Here is a 19,500-nt window from a genome sequence, read left to right as displayed (position 1 = left end):
TCAAGTGGAAAATCAGACGAATCCTGATTTTCCATAAGGCTCTGTACAAAGTGTAGTACAAGTTGATTACCGCCAGGAGGCTGCTGAGATCAGGTATATAGCGTTTCTAGCGTATTGTTGTTAATTTGCCACTTGACGCGCCCCTGGTTTACGGCGGCTTTTTTCGCGAACCCGATTTCTGATCTTGCTCCCTCGGAAAGTGCTGCACCAAGCGGAGATCTGATTGCACTAACAAGAGAGATAGAGTTTTCGAATACTTGCACCAAGCGGATGTCTAGAGAGTTGCATTTGTAGTGCAAGAGATCTCCGCATGATGCAGCACTTTCGGCATGGTCTAAGATTAGAATCTAATCTGGAATCTAATATCACCATTAGATAGATCTAATCTATGACTCTGCTTTCGGAGGGAGCGAACCCGAAAAAGCCTTAACAATCGGGTCCGCGAAAAGTGACGTGGGGCGTGGCTTATTTAAAGGCGTTTACCATGGAGTACTCAAACCATGTAATCTATGACTCCGGCCAAACTACTCCTGTAAGTCCTGCCTCACGTCACTTTTCACAAGCCAAATTTTTCCGATCTCGCTCCTTCCGACTGTGCTTCACACGGATGTCGGATTGCACTAACAAGAGATAGCCTTTTTGCATTCTAGTGCATGAGATCTCCGCGTGGTGCAGGTAGATCGGAGGGAGCGAGATTGAAAAATCTGGGCTGCGAAAAGTGACGTGGGGCGTGGCTTATTTATAGGCGTTTAACATGGAATACTTGAACCACCTAATCTATGACTCTGCCCTTCCCTTTCTTACAAACTTGAGGCAAAGTAATAGATATTGTTGGACGGTATAACCTGATCTAACTACTCCATGTTAAAACCCTGTAAAAAAGCTACACCCCTGTCCAATTTTGAAAGCCAGATTTTGATGGGCTTACCTCGCACAACTAGGGCTCTGCCCCGATTACCTGAAACTTAGCTTACTAAAGAAACTGGCGCGACACACGTAAAAATTATTTTTTTTTTAGCTTTTTCTTTCAGTTGAACGCCAGTACATTCCGGTAGTAAGCTGGGTCTCAGGTAAACGAGGCTGAGCATACGCACAACGGTACAATTCTTTGGTAAGGATTCTGGTACCGTCTGATTTCTAGCATTTAAATGCAATTTTTGGAAATGCTTAAATCTATTGCCACGAAAGATGTCGTTGCATGACGATCAATGTCTATTGCCACGACATCTTTCGTGGCAATAGATTTAAGCTTTTCCAATTACAGCCAATCAGGGCCGATCCCTGATAGGGGTTCAAAAATTTTCACCCCGAGCCCCGAACGCCCCGCCCCACCCACCGAATTTGAAAACCCGATTGGCAAAATGCGCCCCGATTAGGGTTGGGGCCGATCCCTATCGCCGACCGGCGATCCGATAGCTAAATTCCAGCTATTGTGGATTAGACAACGTTGCAAGCATTCGTCGCCATTTCTTGATGTGTTGACTGCGTTTTGTCGTTCGTGTGTTTGAAGGAATATTAAAAGCAACAAATTCTGGGTTTCTCAAGTCAAATGTGAGATTTATAAATTTATTGATTAAGAATCACAAGTGGATGTTGCGTGTTCTAAACGTTTCCCCAAATACAGCTCTAATAAGTCGCAGGGTTTGGTAGAAGTGTCACTATCTGCTGTTTCCCTACTTAAGATTCAAGAATAATTTGTAGACTGAACCATTGTAACTGAAGCATCTTTTTCTTTTTTCTTTTGCGTATTTAGAACATGCAGAAACTAGAAACGGCGAGTTCGGAAAAACTAACTAAGGAGAGTTCTCCTGTTTCAAATGCTGTCTCTACGCCTTCCATATCTACACCCCAAAATTCTGTCAATGGTACTGCTGCCTCTGTGGGAAATAACAGTGGAAGAGGAAAACGTGGAAGTGGTAGGGGTGGCATAGGAAGAGGGGGACAATCAGGGAGAAACAATCAAGGAAATGGGAAAAATGGTAACAACGTTGGCCGGTTTCAGCGTAATACAAATCAAGTTGGTCAAAGCCATGGTGAGAAAAAATGGGAAGATAATTCACATGGTAATGGGCATCAAAAACTGTCAGAGGTTAGTTAAATTTAAAAGTTCCAATCTTTAAGTTAACACATGAACACTGTTTTCAAAATTGAAAGGATCGCCAATTACTAGAGAAACTTGCATCACTGTCCAATTCTACTGCTGATCTACCAATCAGATCCTTTACAGAAACTAAATTTTCAGGCCGCAGCCGTCTGTATGTTGGAAACCTTGGAAATGATATAGTGGAGCAGGATTTAAAGGAACACTTTTCTGCATATGGAGAAATTGCAGAAGTCTTCCTCAATAAGGAAAAGGGATTTGCTTTTGTCAGGCTGGCAAGTGCATATTTTTTTGTTCATTACACGGTGGTTTGAAATAATTTAAAAAATTCACAGGATTACCGTTCCAATTCAGAAAAGGCAAAACGAGAATTGGATGGGAAAGTTTTGAAAGGTCGTACGTTGCGCGTTCGCTCTGCTCCACATAGCGCCGCTATTCGTGTGAAAAATTTGTCTCCCTTCGTAACAAATGAATTATTGGAAAAAGCCTTTTCCATATTCGGAGATGTAATTATGTGCTTTCCATTTTAGTGTATGTCATCAATTTTTACATTTTTCAATTACAGATTGAAAGAGCTATAGTGGTTGCTAATGAGCGTGGACAATCAACGAACGAAGGTGTTGTTGAATTTGTGCGCAAACCAGGAGCCCAGGCTGCAATTCGGCGTTGCACCGATGGCTGTTTTTTCCTAACTTCGTCATTACGTCCCGTTGTAGTAGAACCAATGGAACAATTAGACGATGAAGATGGATTTTCAGAACGCGCATTTGCTAAAAAAACTCCGGAGTTTACTAAAGAACGCGAAGTACTTCAAATAATGTATTCTTTTCAATTTTAGTTTTTAACACAAAGATTTATTGACAATTATAGACGGGGCCAAGGTTTGCTGAACCTAATAGCTTCCAGTTTACTTACGGTCAACGCTGGAAGCAATTGTTGGAACTGTATAAGCAAAAAATGGATGCTGTTGAGCGGGAATTGAAAATCGAAGAAGATAAGTTGGTGTCCCAGATGGAATATGCTCGATATGAACATGAAACCGAACTGCTTCGTGAACGTAAACAATGGTTACTTTCTTTTATCGATAACATGACAACTCACAACGCTATCAAATTATTCGTAGAACTCAGACTACGTGAGCAGGATCGCGAGAGACAAAAACGTGACTGGGAATTGAAAGAACGCCAACACGAAGAATCCAGGTTACGAGAGGAGGAAACTCTTCGTCGACAACAGGATGAAATGCAGCATCGATTGCGCCAGCAGGAAGACGAAATGCGTCGGCGTCAACAAGAAAACAACATGTTCATGCAAGAGCAAAACACAGATGGAACTCCTCCAGATTTTCGTCGACCTCTCCAACCTCCCACATTTGATCGGCCAATGATGGGTGGTAATGGACCTCATAATCTCATGGATCTGCAAATGGTATGTCAATACTTTTCAATTTTTACCAAGCCAACAGGCCGCTTGCAATCCTGTTTTAATGTAATACTTCCGATCAGCCTCAAAGATCGTTTCTGTTTTCTGTGTGGGTCAAGGTTCATTTGATGAAATTGTGGAATAGGGAATGAACCAACGAAGGTTAGGGTTTATTGAAAACCCTTTTGATAAGACTTCCATTGTTTTGTAGGCCTCTATTGCAATCTAGACCAAAGTTCTAATTTAGGACAGTAGGGTTTACCTAGATAGAGAGAGCACTACTACTTGTTTGAAATAGGAAAGGTAATGACCAACATGAATGATTGAAACTTCGAGAATTTTCTTCTGAAGATTTGTCTTGAAATTGAAATTCTACCCAGTATCCCATGGGGTCAAGGGTATTATGCGCATCGGTTTATTATGGTTGTCAGTGTAGGGAATCACATTCGGTGAAAGAACAGCCATTATTTTGACGAAACATCTTGGTATCCTTAGAAGTCTTCCTTTTGTTTTTTCGATGACTGATCGTTGTCATATATATATATTTTTTATTACCACTCATAATCTTTGATTCTTATTGGGAGGGGGTGGAGAACACAGCTGTGTGGCTCACAATTTTTTATCATAAGACTTATCGGGACGTCCCTATGTTGTTATCTAATTAAGGAAAATAAGCCGTTCCACAACTCCTTTGAACAGCGGCCTTTGGAGCCGCCACCGATGTTTAACAACATGCCCATTGGGGGTCGTATGGATGGTCCCAACAACAACATGGGAAACATGCCACCCCGCGGGCCACCTCACGGAGTTTCTGCTCCGAGGTGGGGCCGACCCAACGAACGCGATCGTGAGGATTTTCTGGTAAAACGTCGCCGTTTCTGAGAGATTGGTTATACTATACTCTCTCTGACTTACTTTCAGCCTATTCTTGAAAGGCATCAAAACAAATCTCGTGCAAACCTTAAAAAAAAAAAAAAAAAAGACAAGAAAAAAAAACCACGAAAACAAACATTTTTAAAAATCATTGTGTTCCTTTTTCTTTATTTTTTACGACATTAAATCTCTGCTTGAATTAGTTCCGTTTCTCAGGTTAAATCTGAGACAAGCTATTGTCTTTTTCTTTTCTTTTTTCTCTCCCTCTCTCTTTCTCGTTTTCCCTCCTTTTTTTCTGTTTTTTTCTTTTTTTGTTTGATTATTGCCTTTTTTGTAAGTCGTTCGACTCTTGGTGTTTTGATTTCTTAATTGTCCTCACTTATATCTGCCATCCCAACCAATCCAAACTAATTTTTAAAACATGACTTTGATTGGTTTTGTTGGTAAAATGTGTACTACACACAAAATCGATGACCTGTCGAAGATCATCTTTCTTGTGTGCTTCTTCTTTCAAAAATATAAAAAAAAAAGAAAAAAATCTTTTTACAAACAAATTTTTACGCCAATGGCATAAAGGTGTTATACGGGGGATTGACAACTCAAAGACGAAAATTACGACACTTAAAATTTTTCCTCACCTATGGTGATTTCATCAAGCGTACGAGATTAAACCTCTTATGATTGATATTTCCAACATCTTGTAACGGTTGCCAACCCCATGGCTTCATGTATTAGACATTTGTGTATGACTAATGTCTATGCGCAGAAATTGTTCTTTTTAGCAAATATCAGAAGCCCTTCTAAAAAAAATGTGTTTGCAAGTGGCTAAGCTGCTTTTAAAAATCTTTTTGTCCTGCTCGTACTTTGGCTTCGACCAGATATCGCCACTCCTTGATTTTATACGTAGGTTACCTTGATCACACCATAGGATTTAAAGCTTCACAGTGAAGAAAAGCACTGAATGCTCATGTCTTCCTCAAATGACGTCAGTTGCACATCAGCTTGCAGATGAACTGTATCCTATTGGAATGTCATTTGAGGTTTTTTAATTACTTCTAACCTGTTTATCGGTCTCCGTTTTTTTTTTCTTCCCTTTTATTTCACTCCCGCTTGTCAGTCTTTGGGCATTTTTCTGTTTACTTCACACCCCTGAATTTTGTGTTGGGGGTAGCTATATCCATTTGTTGGCATTGGATGGAAAGACACTTCAGTGCTAATCAAAGCACTTGATGTGTGCTAGTGAAAAAATGTTTTACTTATTCAACGCCATAAAAAAAAAAAATAGAAATCTGGTCATTTGAGACATGTAAAAATGTCATCTTTTCAACAAAAAAAAGTCTAATTTAAGATTCTGAATTCTTGAGAGATTGGCATTTTCAAAACTGACTGATTTTTGCAACAGTTGCCGACCCCAGATGATTGCCATTACTTATGTTGAACGCTAAAGTTTCTTGCAAGCCATAAGACAGTATTTGTTTCTCAAATAAGGCGTTGTATGGTGAACATTATCATTCATTCTCAGGAACGAAACTGGCTTCTTTCAGAAGGCTGGAGTTTTTTTTTTTGCTTTGTTTTACCTATGATGTAGAAAAAAAGAGCTGCACCTGGGTTCTCCAGTACAAAATTTCCTGTACGTACAGAACGCAACTCGATTTTGCTTAACGAACAATTAAAAAAGGAATATGTTTTTCTTGCTGGATTTTCTATTTGCCCTGATTTGAGGAAAATGCTTGGATCAGGTCCATGCAGCAGGATTTAAAAAATGCATATTCCTCCTGCAGTTTTTGCCGCTGTTTTGATTTAGCAGAAATGTTTCAAAGCTTGTTGTTTGTCTGTGGAACTTTTTAAACATTGAATTTTCAGACAATATCTGACATGGAATCTATTAACCTGTGAAACAGTAACCACTACGACGACCTTATTGCGTGGAATCTGCACGAATCGTGTAAGTTGGCGTGTTTTGATAAGGTAGAGGACTACGAATAATTCTGTACGTGCATTTAAAGAACATTGATAGAGAGTAAAATAATTTAGAGTTTATTCTGCTAATTTTCTGTGGTTCGTGCAATTAACGTAACAAAGCGAAATGTAAGTCGGAATCGGTCGGAATGAATAGTAAGTATTGGTGGAATGGCAACTCGAGCCCTAAGTGTACGTGATCTACAGTTTTGGCTTAATGTCAGTATTCTAGCCAAAATTCAAAATGATTATGAAATCCTTTAGGAAACTTGAAAAACGGCTTATGTTTAACCGTGGGAAAGAAATTACGGTGTTTTTATGTTAAACGAGTAATTTTCTTTGTACTACGTAAACATTCAGATTTAATAAAATAATAATAGTAATAATAAATCTTCATAAAATACGAAATTCTTCAACTAATTATAGTATGGTAATAGTACGCTTAACTGATAGCCAGTTTGCCTCACTCGATGTTAAATTAATTGAAAGATACGTAAAAGTAGCTTAAAGCATTCATTTGTATCCTGACAGTAGACACCAAACTAGATAATGGTGAACTAGGAAAACAAGTGGTCTTTATTTGAGGCAAAATTTCTCACAACAGTCGTAGCCTATAAACCGGGTGGTCTAACCATAATATGCTACCAATTTCACGTCATAAATAATTTTTTAAAAGTAGTGTTAGCAAGGTTGGTAACAGTGTCAGGTTATCCCATTACATTGACCTTTTATATTCACAAGATTTAAAAAGATGAAATATTGTCGTCTGGGAAATATTATAGCGTCATTGCCACTGGCGTGTTACGGTGTTAGGAAGGCCAAACTGTTGTCGACGTGGAATATTTTCTAGAAATTCTGATTGACGTGTAATCCCGTTTAATCTCATAACCTCTGGACACGTAAAATAAGAGCTCGATATTTGAAATAATAGTTAAGACAAATTACCATTTTTACATGACGACGAATTTTTAATTTCATTAAAAAAATCTCCAATATTACTGATGATCACGAGGCATAAAGTTTTTGTGGGAAAAGCGTGCTTTCAATTTTTAGTACAATGGCCTCATCATAATGGGAAGAAACATGGAACGTAGTTCTTCTTTTCACAATGTACTTCGAATCAGTTTTATACAATACAGAAACCGTGTGTAGTTTAGTAGCTAAAATCACTAGCTACCAAACTGTACGTTTTGGCCAAATTTGGTCATATTTTAATTCCGGGAGAACACAATATTGTTAATTGTTTCAATGCCCTAACTTTCCCCTACGATGTTGGAATCGATTGCCAATCCGCGGGTAAGTATAGAAAAATTATATTGACTAACATTATTTTCCGTCTGATTACTAGAGAACGTTTTTCTGTTAGACCATTGGCTCACTGTGACAGGAGCGGGCACAATCTGACATCTCAGCAAACTTTATCCGATTGTTGACTGGAAAAACCTGGATTAAGCAGAACCATCATTTCACTATCAATATATGAGACATCGATTGCCTTTCTCAGTTCTAGAATAGATTTTGTGGAAATGTACTACGTAATTGTGCTCTGTGCACATTTTTCCAACTCCTGGACAGGAAAGATTTTGAAGCCTGCTCACGAGGCAAAGTTCTTTTGTATAGTCTAGCACAACAATTTAGTTGTGGTGCGTATGAGATGCGTCATTTAGTGAATTTTGGTGTTATAATTAATGTTGGTCTTCATGATGGAAGCCAAAATAAGTGGAAGCCGTTTCAAAAATCTTTTCTGTACGCCCTGTTCCAGAATTGTGTGCACTACCTTCAGATTTTATCAACACGTCGAATTATGCAAATAGTGTAATCTTGCTGTGTCATCTAATCATCAGCAAAGGAACTTAAAAAACGTGTTGGTTTTTTTGCATTTGCCAAGACTTTCGCATTATCAGCCTATTAAAGAAAACAATTTTCACAACACACAAAGAATTTTTAAAATTTGGTTGTGATATATCCGAGATTAGTTATTTGAAAATGTTGAAGATCTTAGAATTCGATTTTTTTTTAATTTTTTTTTATTTTTCTCTTTTTTTTTTTTTATATATTTTCTACCTATGAATCAGTGACTAGCCGGAAAGTTGGCTGGAGTTTGTCTTTAAATTTTGTGTCGTCGATGTCGTCTTTGTTGGTTAAACTTAAAAAATTTAACAGAGGCGGAAGTTCAAACAGCCTATTATTATAGCTGTCCGCTGAACGACAGAAACAATTATTTTAATACTTCCCTAAACATTACACTATATCAATTTTTCCATAATGCTATAGAAATATAAACGCTTACGGAATGGCGAAGTTAGATAGTATACTTTTATGCAGTGATCAGCCGAATCAATTTTGATTTATAGCATATTTTGATTTAAATCATGATTTGAATCAATTTTCCATTATTTTTGATTTTTAATTTGAATTAGTTTTTGAAAAATAATGATTTTTGATCTTGATTTCTCATTTTTTTTTTACAAAATTGATTTTTGAAAAAAGAAAATTATTGTTTAGTAAGAATGGGCTCAGATTGGCTCTAATCGGGGTAAACGAACCGCCCCGCCCCGAAAAAGCCGATCGGGGAACCTCTTCGTTCAACGGGTTGGGGCGGAGTGAAATTAGAATTTGTGTTTGATTTTCATTTTGATTCGGATTTTTGAATTTTGGTTGTAGAATGAATTGGGTTAAATGGAATTAGATTTTTGATTTTTAATTCTGTCGACAACGTGATTTTGACGGCATTTGATTCGAATCAAAATTTTAAATGATTCGGCAACCCGATCACTGGAGGCAATGACGGGCATAAAATCTTGTAGCCTATTAATCGAAAATTTTAATTCAATAAAGTAAAACGCTTCTGCTCTTAAACTAGAACGTTCAACCGGGGGGTTGTCGACTCGTCATTTGGGTGTACGAATTAAAAAATGAACGCTTACGTATTTTTTCATATTTTTCCTTTTTTTTCATATTTTTTGTATTTTCGATATTTTTTTTTACATTTTTTCAAATATTTTCGTATTTTTTCATATTTTTTCATATTTTTTAATATTTTTTCACATTTTTTCATATTTTCCAGATTTGCTAAATTTTGTGAAACTTTTTTAGATCTTTTTTTTACATGTTTTTCATGCTTTCTTACAAAAACAACTCTATTTACCATTAAATAATTAAAAATGAACATTTTCTTCAGCAAATGAAGCCTAAAATTTAATTAACTGTAAAAGAAAAGCAAATCAGCACCGGGACTTGAACTTCAGTACCGTAGAATCTCTACCCCATATCCTAATTGCCTTAGTACTATAGTTACCGATTTCGATAAAATTTAATAGTGGGATAACAGAAAATGTTAGTCGTTTCACAAATAAAAAAATAAAACAAAAAGAACAAAAAAAAAGAATAATGAATAAAAATTTCGAAAATTAAAATTTTGGCCTCCTAAACCGTCATTGACGGTTCGTCAATAAAAATTATTGCGGGGCGCACTGGTTTATCCAACAACCCAAACCGACCCACCCGAGCCGACAATTTTTTCGAAATTTGATTTTTGAATACCAGATAAACTTTGATGTAATGTTATTGTTGACCTGCGCCATCTATTACCTGTTACAGTTGGAAGGCATATGTTCGGTCCATATCAAAATTTTGTAAAAAAAACAAATTTTTCAGTGTAAATCTTATTTTTGGTAGGCTTCTTCTATTTTACCTATTTCCGTTAGGATCATAACTGCGCCCGTATGAGCATTTCGATATATTAAGTATAACTATTGCCGATTTTTCAATTTTTTAATATATTTTAATATATTTTAATATTTTATCATATTTTATCATATTTTTTTGTATTTTTTGTATTTTTTGCTTAAAAATATTGGGGTGTATGAATATTTTTTTGAATTGACAAACCCTCGCGTTAAACCTGTATTTACTGCCAGATCATGATGACAAAAAGATTATTTTTGTTTTCTTGAAAGGATATAGTGATAATCACTAGCTAAATTTCTCCATCGACGGAATACAACTCAACTCACGATTTCGACATTTTAAATCTGTCGAAGAATTATAATTTCCATTAAACGTGCTAATAGCAAATTTTAAAAAATTTCTGTTGAAATCTTGCTGGTCAAAATAGCGGAGTTAATAGCGGCTACACATATGCAAAAACTGTAACGTTAGATTTACAGGAAAAGTGGCCACAATAGGTGCGTTTTATCGTCAACCTGTAGTTGAGCTGCTCAACTTTTTGGTTGACCATAAAACGGGTTTTACGTTGTTTGAGTAGAACTTTTAGGTTAAACTACGCAGTTAACCATAAAACGAAAATTGATCTCAACATATGGAAAGCTCCTCCTCCTTTCCCATCCCTTTCAGAAATGCTTAATTGTAAATTTGATAGAAATAAAAAAAAAAGTTGTTTTAGGAAATAACGGTGTCTGTAAATTTTTCAAAAATATTTATAATAGTATTACGTAGTTTATTGAAATTTGCTAAAATGTTTTAATATATTGATTAGTGTGGAGTAGCAGACGTAAAACGTCCACATGAAAAATTTGTAGCAACAAAATGCAGATAACTCAATTTCTTCAATGTCTATTCAGTAGTTATTTACTTATCTCTAATCTCAAATTTCTGGAATGGTAATAATGTAGGAATTATTACCAAGTTTAAAATATTTTTTTATATTTTTTATTTTATATATATTTATTATTTTATTTAATATTTTACCTCTTGGCCTTAAAACACCTTCACACTTTGTATTCATTGTGATAGGAAAAAAATTACAAACGTGTACCACGACCCACGTGCCACGTCCCTATCTAAAGAAAGCCGTCTGCTGTGATGGCTTGAACAAAAAAAAGGTTGCCAGATTAAATAAAATAAGAATTATTATAAAGTGGGAGGGTCAACCAACTTGAATTTAGTTCAACCACAGTCTGGACTGTGGTTGAACTTTTGTGGTGGTTGAGCTCGAAAATTTGGTCGAGCACAACTTTGGTTGAACTTTTTGTTAACCATAAAGCGGAAATCGAGCTCAACTGTGACGAATTGGTTAACGAAAAAATACTGATTGAGCTCAATTTAGGTTCGGGTTGAGCTAATAAAAAGTTGACGATAAAACGCACCATAAGAAGGCAGGTCTATACACGCTTCCAAACATACTACTAAGCGCTACTAAGTAACCGGGGCGTTTTCCGGTGCCCCCAGAATTGCGCGAGTTCAAAATCAATGTATCCCTATTAAACTCCAAATGACTATGTAGTTGACCTTAGTTAATTTAATTTCTTATCATACAAAATATAATTGACAAGCGAATGCGACGTCTAAGATCGAAGAACCCCGCAGCTTAGTTAACAACCTAGAATAATAAACCGATTTTCCATGTGGTCTTTTGATTTTAGGATTACTCTTTTCCGCCTATAGACCACCGATTTTCAGAAGCCATGCAAGTGCTATGTGCATTGTTCCCTATAATCTTATTGCTATTGTGAATCTAACTGAATTCGTTTGTATAGCTGGCAAGTAAACAAAAAGGTAAATATGTTAACTAAGCCTTACGCTTGATCTTCTGACTCCAGCGCAATTTTTCTTTTCCACTATTTATAACACAAATTATGCGGAGTAATAATGCAACGTGATTTTTTCGGTCTCTCAGTAGTATCATAAGGGTACCAGACCAAAAGGACAACGCCTTTGATGTTTCGTTTTGGCGTCTTCGTGCAAATGGTGCAAACCCATTGGAAGATCACTAGATTGAAACAGATTCTTCAGGAATGGTTTGACACATTCACCAGTAGAGAAACCTTCTAAATGTCAATTTTCACGACAGTTAAAACCTTGAAAATCAGTGAAAATTAATGCTTTGAAACGATCAGCGGAACAAAAAAATTCGTAACCTTCCGTTTCCATTTCTAGTCTCCCCATGAAAAAGACAATTATTCATTATTCCAAACGCTACTGTTAATAAAATATAGATTTTCAAGCAAAAAAAGAGCCAAAAATGAATCCCAGCTAAACAATATAAGGAAATAAAAGTTAATTTTTACATGAACTGCACAGCAACGGAAGTTCCATCCTATTTGTGCACATTTGTGCACCACTTTCCCCTGTGCTTTCTTGAATAAGAAAGCACATTTCTTAAACAAGAAATCACATTTCTTAAATAAGAAAGCACATGGGAAAAGTTGGTGTAGTGATAATTGTGCACTGATAACTACGAGTGGCCGTAAGTCCGAAAAATTTGAAAAAAAAAATTGTGTCAGGTACCTTATTCATTTCCTAGCTAAAAAATGAAATTTCATAGCCTTACAGACATTTTTTGGACATATTTTCCCAAACTGCACAAGCCACTCGCCGCCATAAGAACCCATGCTAAAATGGTTCGGAAACCCGTGGTGTTCGGATAATTTTGGCACCTTCTGTATATAGAATTTTTTTTGTAGCAATCGTTTTTAAATATGAGATTTTTATAGATTTTAATATAATTTTTTCGTTTTCATATTTTCTTGTTGATGTAAAAGATTGCTAATGTGATTTAGATGTATAAGTTTTAGTGCGGAGAGTTAAATGACCATTTCTACTTTTTATTCCGTGATATTTGGTGGAAATTTTGAAAGATTTGACATTTGGATCGATACTGCGGTAGCTGTGGTGCTTCCCTCCAGACTCGCTGGGAATATCCAGTTTTCAGGACATGCTGCTTAGTGAATAGGGCAATGTCACACGACTTCTTATTCTCCCTCTTGGAGTACCCTGTATAAAATTTGCCAAGCTGTTTGTCAAATTGGCGGCAATTAAGCATTTCACGGTCCGATAACAAAGGTATCAAGATCTGGTCAAACAGCTAAATAGTCCGGTAGATTAATTTAACATACTCCATGTGTACCGTTGCTCGTTGCTTTTTGGTTAGCTTTTCTACTTGCACAGGTGGTTCTAGAAACATCTTCAATTGCAGAATATCAGAACAATTGCAAAAAAATCTTAAAAACAATTGCGTGTATGATGATAGAAGGATCGATGAATTATAAAATATTTTTAAGTTGTATAGTATCCGGCAGAAAAAGAAGTACACTGATTTATTTTGAAAAAGCCATCTGTGGGTAGAAAATATTAATTGTTTACTTTTTTGAAGAGAGTTCGGGCGGGTTTGGCGCAAAATCATCATTAAGGGTAATGGGTAATATAAGTCCAGAAACCCTTTCTTTTTGCCCCAGGGATTAAATGTCTTTAAAAAAGTGTAGACTATATTATCACTAGACTCCTTTACCCCTAGGCTAACAAGAAAAATTTCTGCAATACAAAACAGAGTCTTTCCATTAGGGGAGGGTGGGGCTAGTTGGTACAATTTTTTTAATTTCTTCTCTGGTTTCTTTAATTTTTCATATTTTGACACCTAAAAAATTGTAAAAGAAAGCTCAGATAACCAGCTTTCTCGTGCTATTTTTTAATTTGATCTACGTTGAAGAATTCTTATCGAAATCAACGTTCAAAAAGCTAAAAAAAATTTGCCTACATGCCCCACTAACGGGGTAAGTTGGCAGTGGTAGTGGGGTAAGTTGGCCCCATGTATTTTAAATACGGATTTCAGTGAAATGTTGATGTTGTAAACAAACTAGAATAACATTACAATAAACAAAAATCCTATAGTTATTTTAGAGTGGGAAACTCAGAAATAAGTTGTGATAACTTACATAAGGATTAATAGCCTTAAATGCAAAAAATAAAAAATAATATACATAATTCAGGCAAACATTTCACAGGTGAACATCGTATAAAGAGAAACACTTAAAATTTGCCAAATTTTGGCCCTTAATGCATACCACTGTTCACCATAAGTCATATCTAGCAAAAATTCGACTAACAATTCCCTGACATTTTGACAGGCCATGTACTATACATATGCATGTATAATGCCTATGCCGACATGCCCCATGTTGCAATGTATCAACTTTCCCCAACCCGGGGTTTATTAAAATAAAAATTTTTATTACTCCTTTGTAATTGATTAAAACAAATCCATTGTTACAGTTCGATAGAGGACACAATTTTCTATAAAACTAATATTTTTAAAAAATTATATGCATACCAAGAAAAGATAAAATTGATGAATACCAAGCACGCAACTATTGTGGATTTGACGCAAAAAATTTCGTTATTTTCTATTTCCTTAACTATTTGGGATAAATTCATAAAACTTTGCACAAATGTGCGCACGATAAACATCTTTGACTATGAATTATTTCAATAAAACCTCTTTCACACAATTCGTCTAAATTAAGAATTGCAAACTTGCCCTCCTGCCAACTAGCCCCACTCTCCCCTACTCGTTATTATCATTATCGGGTCGGTTAATCGGGTAGCAAATAGAAACACAAAATTCTTTCCATCGGTATGCTAGCTATTTGCTAGTAAATTGTTAGTTAAACCACTGTGTTGTGTGTTGTTTATGGGATAGGTTTCCGTCGGCGACGCGGGAGATCCGCGTTCTAAGGTTGGATGACACAACTGTTTACAAAATTATTTCGGTCCTGAAAATAGTGTAATTGTTTAATAATAAAACAATCATAAAACATATAAATATTTTATTATAAATTTTAAATAAAATATATATCATTAAATATTTATTTCATTGCATCCGTTAGCTAAATTTGCTCTAAAAACTAATAACGCAATCAAGCTTTAAAAGCGGTGAAACCAATCCTATTTCGAGAACGTCCACTTTCTCCTTTAAAGTAACGGATTAGCGTTGTAGTTCCCGAAGTAAAACTAGATTCGATCGCGTTAGTTGTAAAGTTTCGTGTACAATGGATGCGTGTTTGTCCAACACATGAACCACCGCTTAATTCTGGATTTCAATAGCATTGATCTTATTTTTGAGTTCCAGAAGATCTGCTTGGGTAATGACTCAAAAAAAAAATTTTCGTGCATTGCCACCCAAATTTAGTAAACTTCTTTTCAAAAGACTCACTCCTGAAAAGGTTAGGGCGCATGTTGAATGTCTTGATTTACAAATCTTCAAAGTCTCATTCAGTAGCAACACCCCCATTTCTATCCCCCCCTCCCGCGAAAAAAGTAGCTGTATTCCTCCAAACTGTGTGTACGCCCGTTTTGCATTCCTCGGAATCTGCCACAGCATACAGATTTTCTGGGTTTAAAGCTATCCTTTGTTTAGATGCCTCGTGTATAGCACTTTTAATGCAGTCATTGCGAGCTGGCGAGCTGGCATTTCATTACCGTTAGTTTGAGACCGGATTGGGTCAAGCAAAACAGCACCAGGTGGAACCATTGCACGTGACTTTCGAAATTTGGTGCACAAGCCACAACAACGTCTAAATAGACGAGATATGACGTCCATTGTAATCATCCTAAGATCCCGTCCATTGCTCGTTGGAATGAACTGGGACCATTGATTAACCCATGCGGTAGCACTTTAAATTGATACAATCTATCTGACGTGCTAATTGATGTTTTTTCTTTATACTTTTTACGTAAAAATATCTGGTGATATCCAGATTGTAAGTCGGTTATGGAAAAGTATTCTGATCGTTCCAATTTGCTTAGAATGCCAATAAGTCGTGATAACCGGTACACGTCTCTGATGATCACTTCGTTGAGGTCGCAGTAGAAAACACAGAATTTCTACAAACCATCTTTTTCTTAATCAGAACTGCTGGTGGCATTTAAGGACTATAATAAGGTTCCATGAGGCCCGTATCGAACATGTATTCCGATAGATTTTGGATAATCTTGCGAGCTTTTCATGTGCTGGAATGTGGTCTTTGACAAATTAGTGCTTCTCCTTCCTTCATATTTGTTTGATATTCCACCGTTGAAAAATATCCGATGGGTTTGTCATTTGCCGCAAAGTAGTCAAGTAGTTTTTTTCCCTGGGTGTTGCCAATTTGCTATCGTTCTGTGGGATGTTTTCAGTAGTTGTTTCATCGAAGTTACACGGAACCACTCCGTCTCTACATGGATGTATAGTTCTTAGCGTCGATCCTTCGTCTAACAAAACTGGAACAGAGGAGAAATTCGTGACTGGAATCGACTGGATGTTATCCAAAAGGATAGCATGTCCTACGGATAGTGTTTTTGTAGTCAATAATTTTTTTACAGGGGATGAACAAGGGCATGGCAGTTGGTTCAGCACAAAGCGTCGTAGAAACTGGAATCACTGCCAAAGCTGGAATCATGCATATGGTAATAGCTATAATCTTATGATATTTTAGGAGTTGGATTATTGGTCATGTGATTCCTCAAGCGGTAGTTCACCCGATGTAACTAACATTTAAGTGGGTGTATTCGATCTGAAAAATTGTTTGCTAATGTTGTTCCGTTGGCAAGTACTATAAGACCATGCCATTGCTCCGGAAAGTAAGTGTGTGTTTCAATAAGTCTGGTGATATAACATAAATGGCTGATCCTATACCCACCACTGTCATGGTTGTAATGTCCCCGCATAAAACCTGCTCTTTAATTAGACACGACACCTCTGCCTGACGCCTGACTCCTGACTTTCCTTCAAGTGGAGGCTGTCCGTCTTTTTATACGGTAAGACAGAGAGCAGAATTTAAGGTCAAATGAGATCAGACGTGTTCGAAATAAAAAGTTAGGCGGAGGATAGCTAGGTTTACCGTTGAGATAATAAAATTAGAAGGGGGGTCATTCGGGGCAACAACCTTAGGGTCAAAACGGGGTAATAGCTGAGAGATAAGGGAAATAAAAAAAGCATGTTCAATTTGATCATTTAAATTTGATTTAGTCGGTTGATCCTGACATGGCTCCCCAATGTCCAAATAGATTGTATCTCACAATCTCTTTTCTCAAAACAGTACATCATCCAGTTGAAGGGAGATGACAACTTAAACAGAAATATTTGATGAACATTATTGCGTTGGTCTTCGTTACAATGGATCAAGTTCATAAAGCGACCGCCGCAGGACAATCGACTCAGATAAAATGATAATTTTTTTACTTGGAACGAAATACGGTGAAGAAAACTAATTCATCTACAAACGAGTAGTGACGCGTACGTCTGAGAGCGTGGAGCTCGGTGTGGCTTGTACCGTCGAAGAAAATATGTGCACCTTCAAGCGTGGAGCTTGATTAAACAAATCTGAATGAAAAATGTTTAAACCTAGACGGTCTCTTCAAAACAGATTTACAGGAACAAAACAAATAATTCGAAAAAGGAGAAGTCACGCGGACGTCTATGATCGCGGAGCTCGGTGTGGCGTGTTCCGTTGAAAGAAATTCGTACCACCTCGAGCCCTGGGCTCGGTACAAATAGAATTGCCTCTGTACCAGGTGTGCTTAAACCTAGAACACCGCTTCGCAAACAGAAATATCAATAAAGGAAGAAACGATGTAATAGCTTCAATAAAACGTCGGCTGTTCTAAGTAAAAAAAAATTGAATTGTTTATCATTAGGATGTTCTGTTTAGTTTGAAATGGAGGTAGGGGAAGGATAGAAGCGAGGTTGGTTGACTTTTTGCCACAGTCTATATAAATATCAGGGATGTCAAAATCTAAGGGAACTAGCTTTAGGTGAAAAAAATTCTGTAAGAGCTGGTGGGACTTAGATAGTTGTGAAATAAATTGGATAGGTTTCATTGGCAATATTGATCTTCCAATGTCGGCTTTGTCGAGTTTCCGTGCGGCCTTGGAGATGGATAGTTAGGCGGCTGGGAAGACAAGCACTCGCCTCCTTTGCACGAAGAGCAATGGCACTTTTGTGCAGCGTAGACTGCTTCGTTTCGTAATTTTGGCCGCGGCCGATTAGATTCTGTGATTTTTTCGGCTTGGTGTACAGCGTGTGAGGCGCGTTGGTCGTCGCCTAGCGCCGCGTATTTTTTGTTATTTATTTATTTAGGGAGAACTCACAGTTGAATGTTTCCCTCTACCCGGGTAGTTTTATGTACAAAGATAGGTTGATCTCATTCCATTTGAAGGGCCTAGTATAAGATCGAGTGTAAAGGCTGCACTTGGTCCAGATGTTTCAACCCGGGCTGGTCGTCGCAGTCACCGAGGTGGTCGAAATTCACGACGATTTTTTGTTCCTTTCTCTTTCTTGCTGTGATGCCTCACTCCTGACTCTCCTTCAAGTGGAGGTGGTCCCACTTTTTATACGGCAAGACAGAGAACAGAATTTAAGGTCCAATGAGGTTAGACGGTTTCAAAATAAAAAGTCGGGCGGAAGACAGCTGGGTTTACCGTTAAGGTAAAAAAATTAGAAAAGGGGTCATTCGGGGCAAGAAACTTAGGGTCAAAACAGGGTAATGACTGAGACAAACTTGCGGTTTGATCAATTTTTTTTTAGTGAACTCAAACTCATCATGGGATGAGTTGATCGCACGATCAACTCTACTTACAATAATTTTGAGTTCGCTCAATCTCATATTTGCGATCAATTTTTACGTTTATTAAAAATACGTCATCTAGCGGGTAATAAAATAAACATGCCGAAATTTCTAGACCTTAAAATCGTTGATAAATGAAGAGACAATGAGACATAAAACTTTGGTTCTTGAATCACCTTTAATTTTTTATTTACCATTTATTTAACATATTGTTGTTCATTTTTAAGAAAAACAACATTTCAAAATGTTTGTCTGTCAACCAGTGTTTCGGATTTTCTAAATTTGCCGGATTTGACTCAAATCCAAATCATTGCGTGTGTTTTGAAATCCGTCAAATCCAAATCAAATCCAAATCCAACTCCAAATCCAAATCATTTTAAATTAGAGAAAATCCGATCCAAATCCGATCCAAATCCAATCCAAATCCAATCCAATTCACAATCAATTGTTAATTTTATGATTGCAACATGTAACACATAGTTACATACAAGTTCTTCTACATATTTCTGTGTCAAGGTAAAAATTTTTAAAATTTCCTTTAAATTTTTTTTACTTTAATCCCTAATTTAATATCAAATAAAAATCCAAGACTTAATTGGATTAGTTTACTTTTTAATAGAAGTTTTGCTAAAAAGTCTGTTCGACTTTTGATTTCTTACAAAATCCATATTTTTTTTAAAACTATAATAACAGGTTCCTTTAGATTTCTCTAGTTGGATTAAATCTTTTTATTTCTGAGTATTCTGACTGACAATGGTGAAAAGAGCAAAAAAAAAAAGAGTTAGCCACAATTCATCATTTGTG

The 19,500-nt window shown here is 36.6% G+C and overlaps 1 protein-coding gene across 6 annotated transcripts; it reads left to right on the top strand.

The window, feature by feature from the left end:
* The first annotated feature begins 76 nt into the window (after positions 1 to 76).
* On the top strand, positions 77 to 17,868 carry LOC123470216 (hrp65 protein-like). 6 transcript variants are annotated; one of them, XR_006643858.1, is made up of 9 exons: positions 1,391 to 1,551; positions 1,754 to 2,089; positions 2,155 to 2,376; positions 2,437 to 2,607; positions 2,667 to 2,906; positions 2,972 to 3,158; positions 3,225 to 3,529; positions 4,190 to 7,651; positions 7,722 to 9,731. XR_006643858.1 is itself a non-coding variant. In XM_045170210.1 (8 exons), exons 2-8 carry the CDS (start codon positions 1,757 to 1,759, stop codon positions 4,403 to 4,405), a joined length of 1,674 nt encoding a protein of 557 aa, XP_045026145.1. In that variant the 5' UTR covers positions 77 to 93; positions 1,754 to 1,756; the 3' UTR covers positions 4,406 to 9,731. The 6 variants fall into 6 exon arrangements, 5 of the variants coding, with proteins under 5 accessions (XP_045026145.1, XP_045026146.1, XP_045026148.1 ...); XM_045170210.1 differs by lacking the exon at positions 1,391 to 1,551 and adding an exon at positions 77 to 93 and having other exon boundaries at positions 4,190 to 9,731; XM_045170211.1 differs by lacking the exons at positions 4,190 to 7,651; positions 7,722 to 9,731 and adding an exon at positions 16,454 to 17,868.
* Positions 17,869 to 19,500: the final 1,632 nt, after the last annotated feature.

Source organism: Daphnia magna, linkage group LG2 (assembly GCF_020631705.1).
Source record: "Daphnia magna isolate NIES linkage group LG2, ASM2063170v1.1, whole genome shotgun sequence".
NCBI classification, from domain to species: domain Eukaryota; kingdom Metazoa; phylum Arthropoda; class Branchiopoda; order Diplostraca; family Daphniidae; genus Daphnia; species Daphnia magna.
This window is presented reverse-complemented; position numbering and strand designations above follow the sequence as displayed.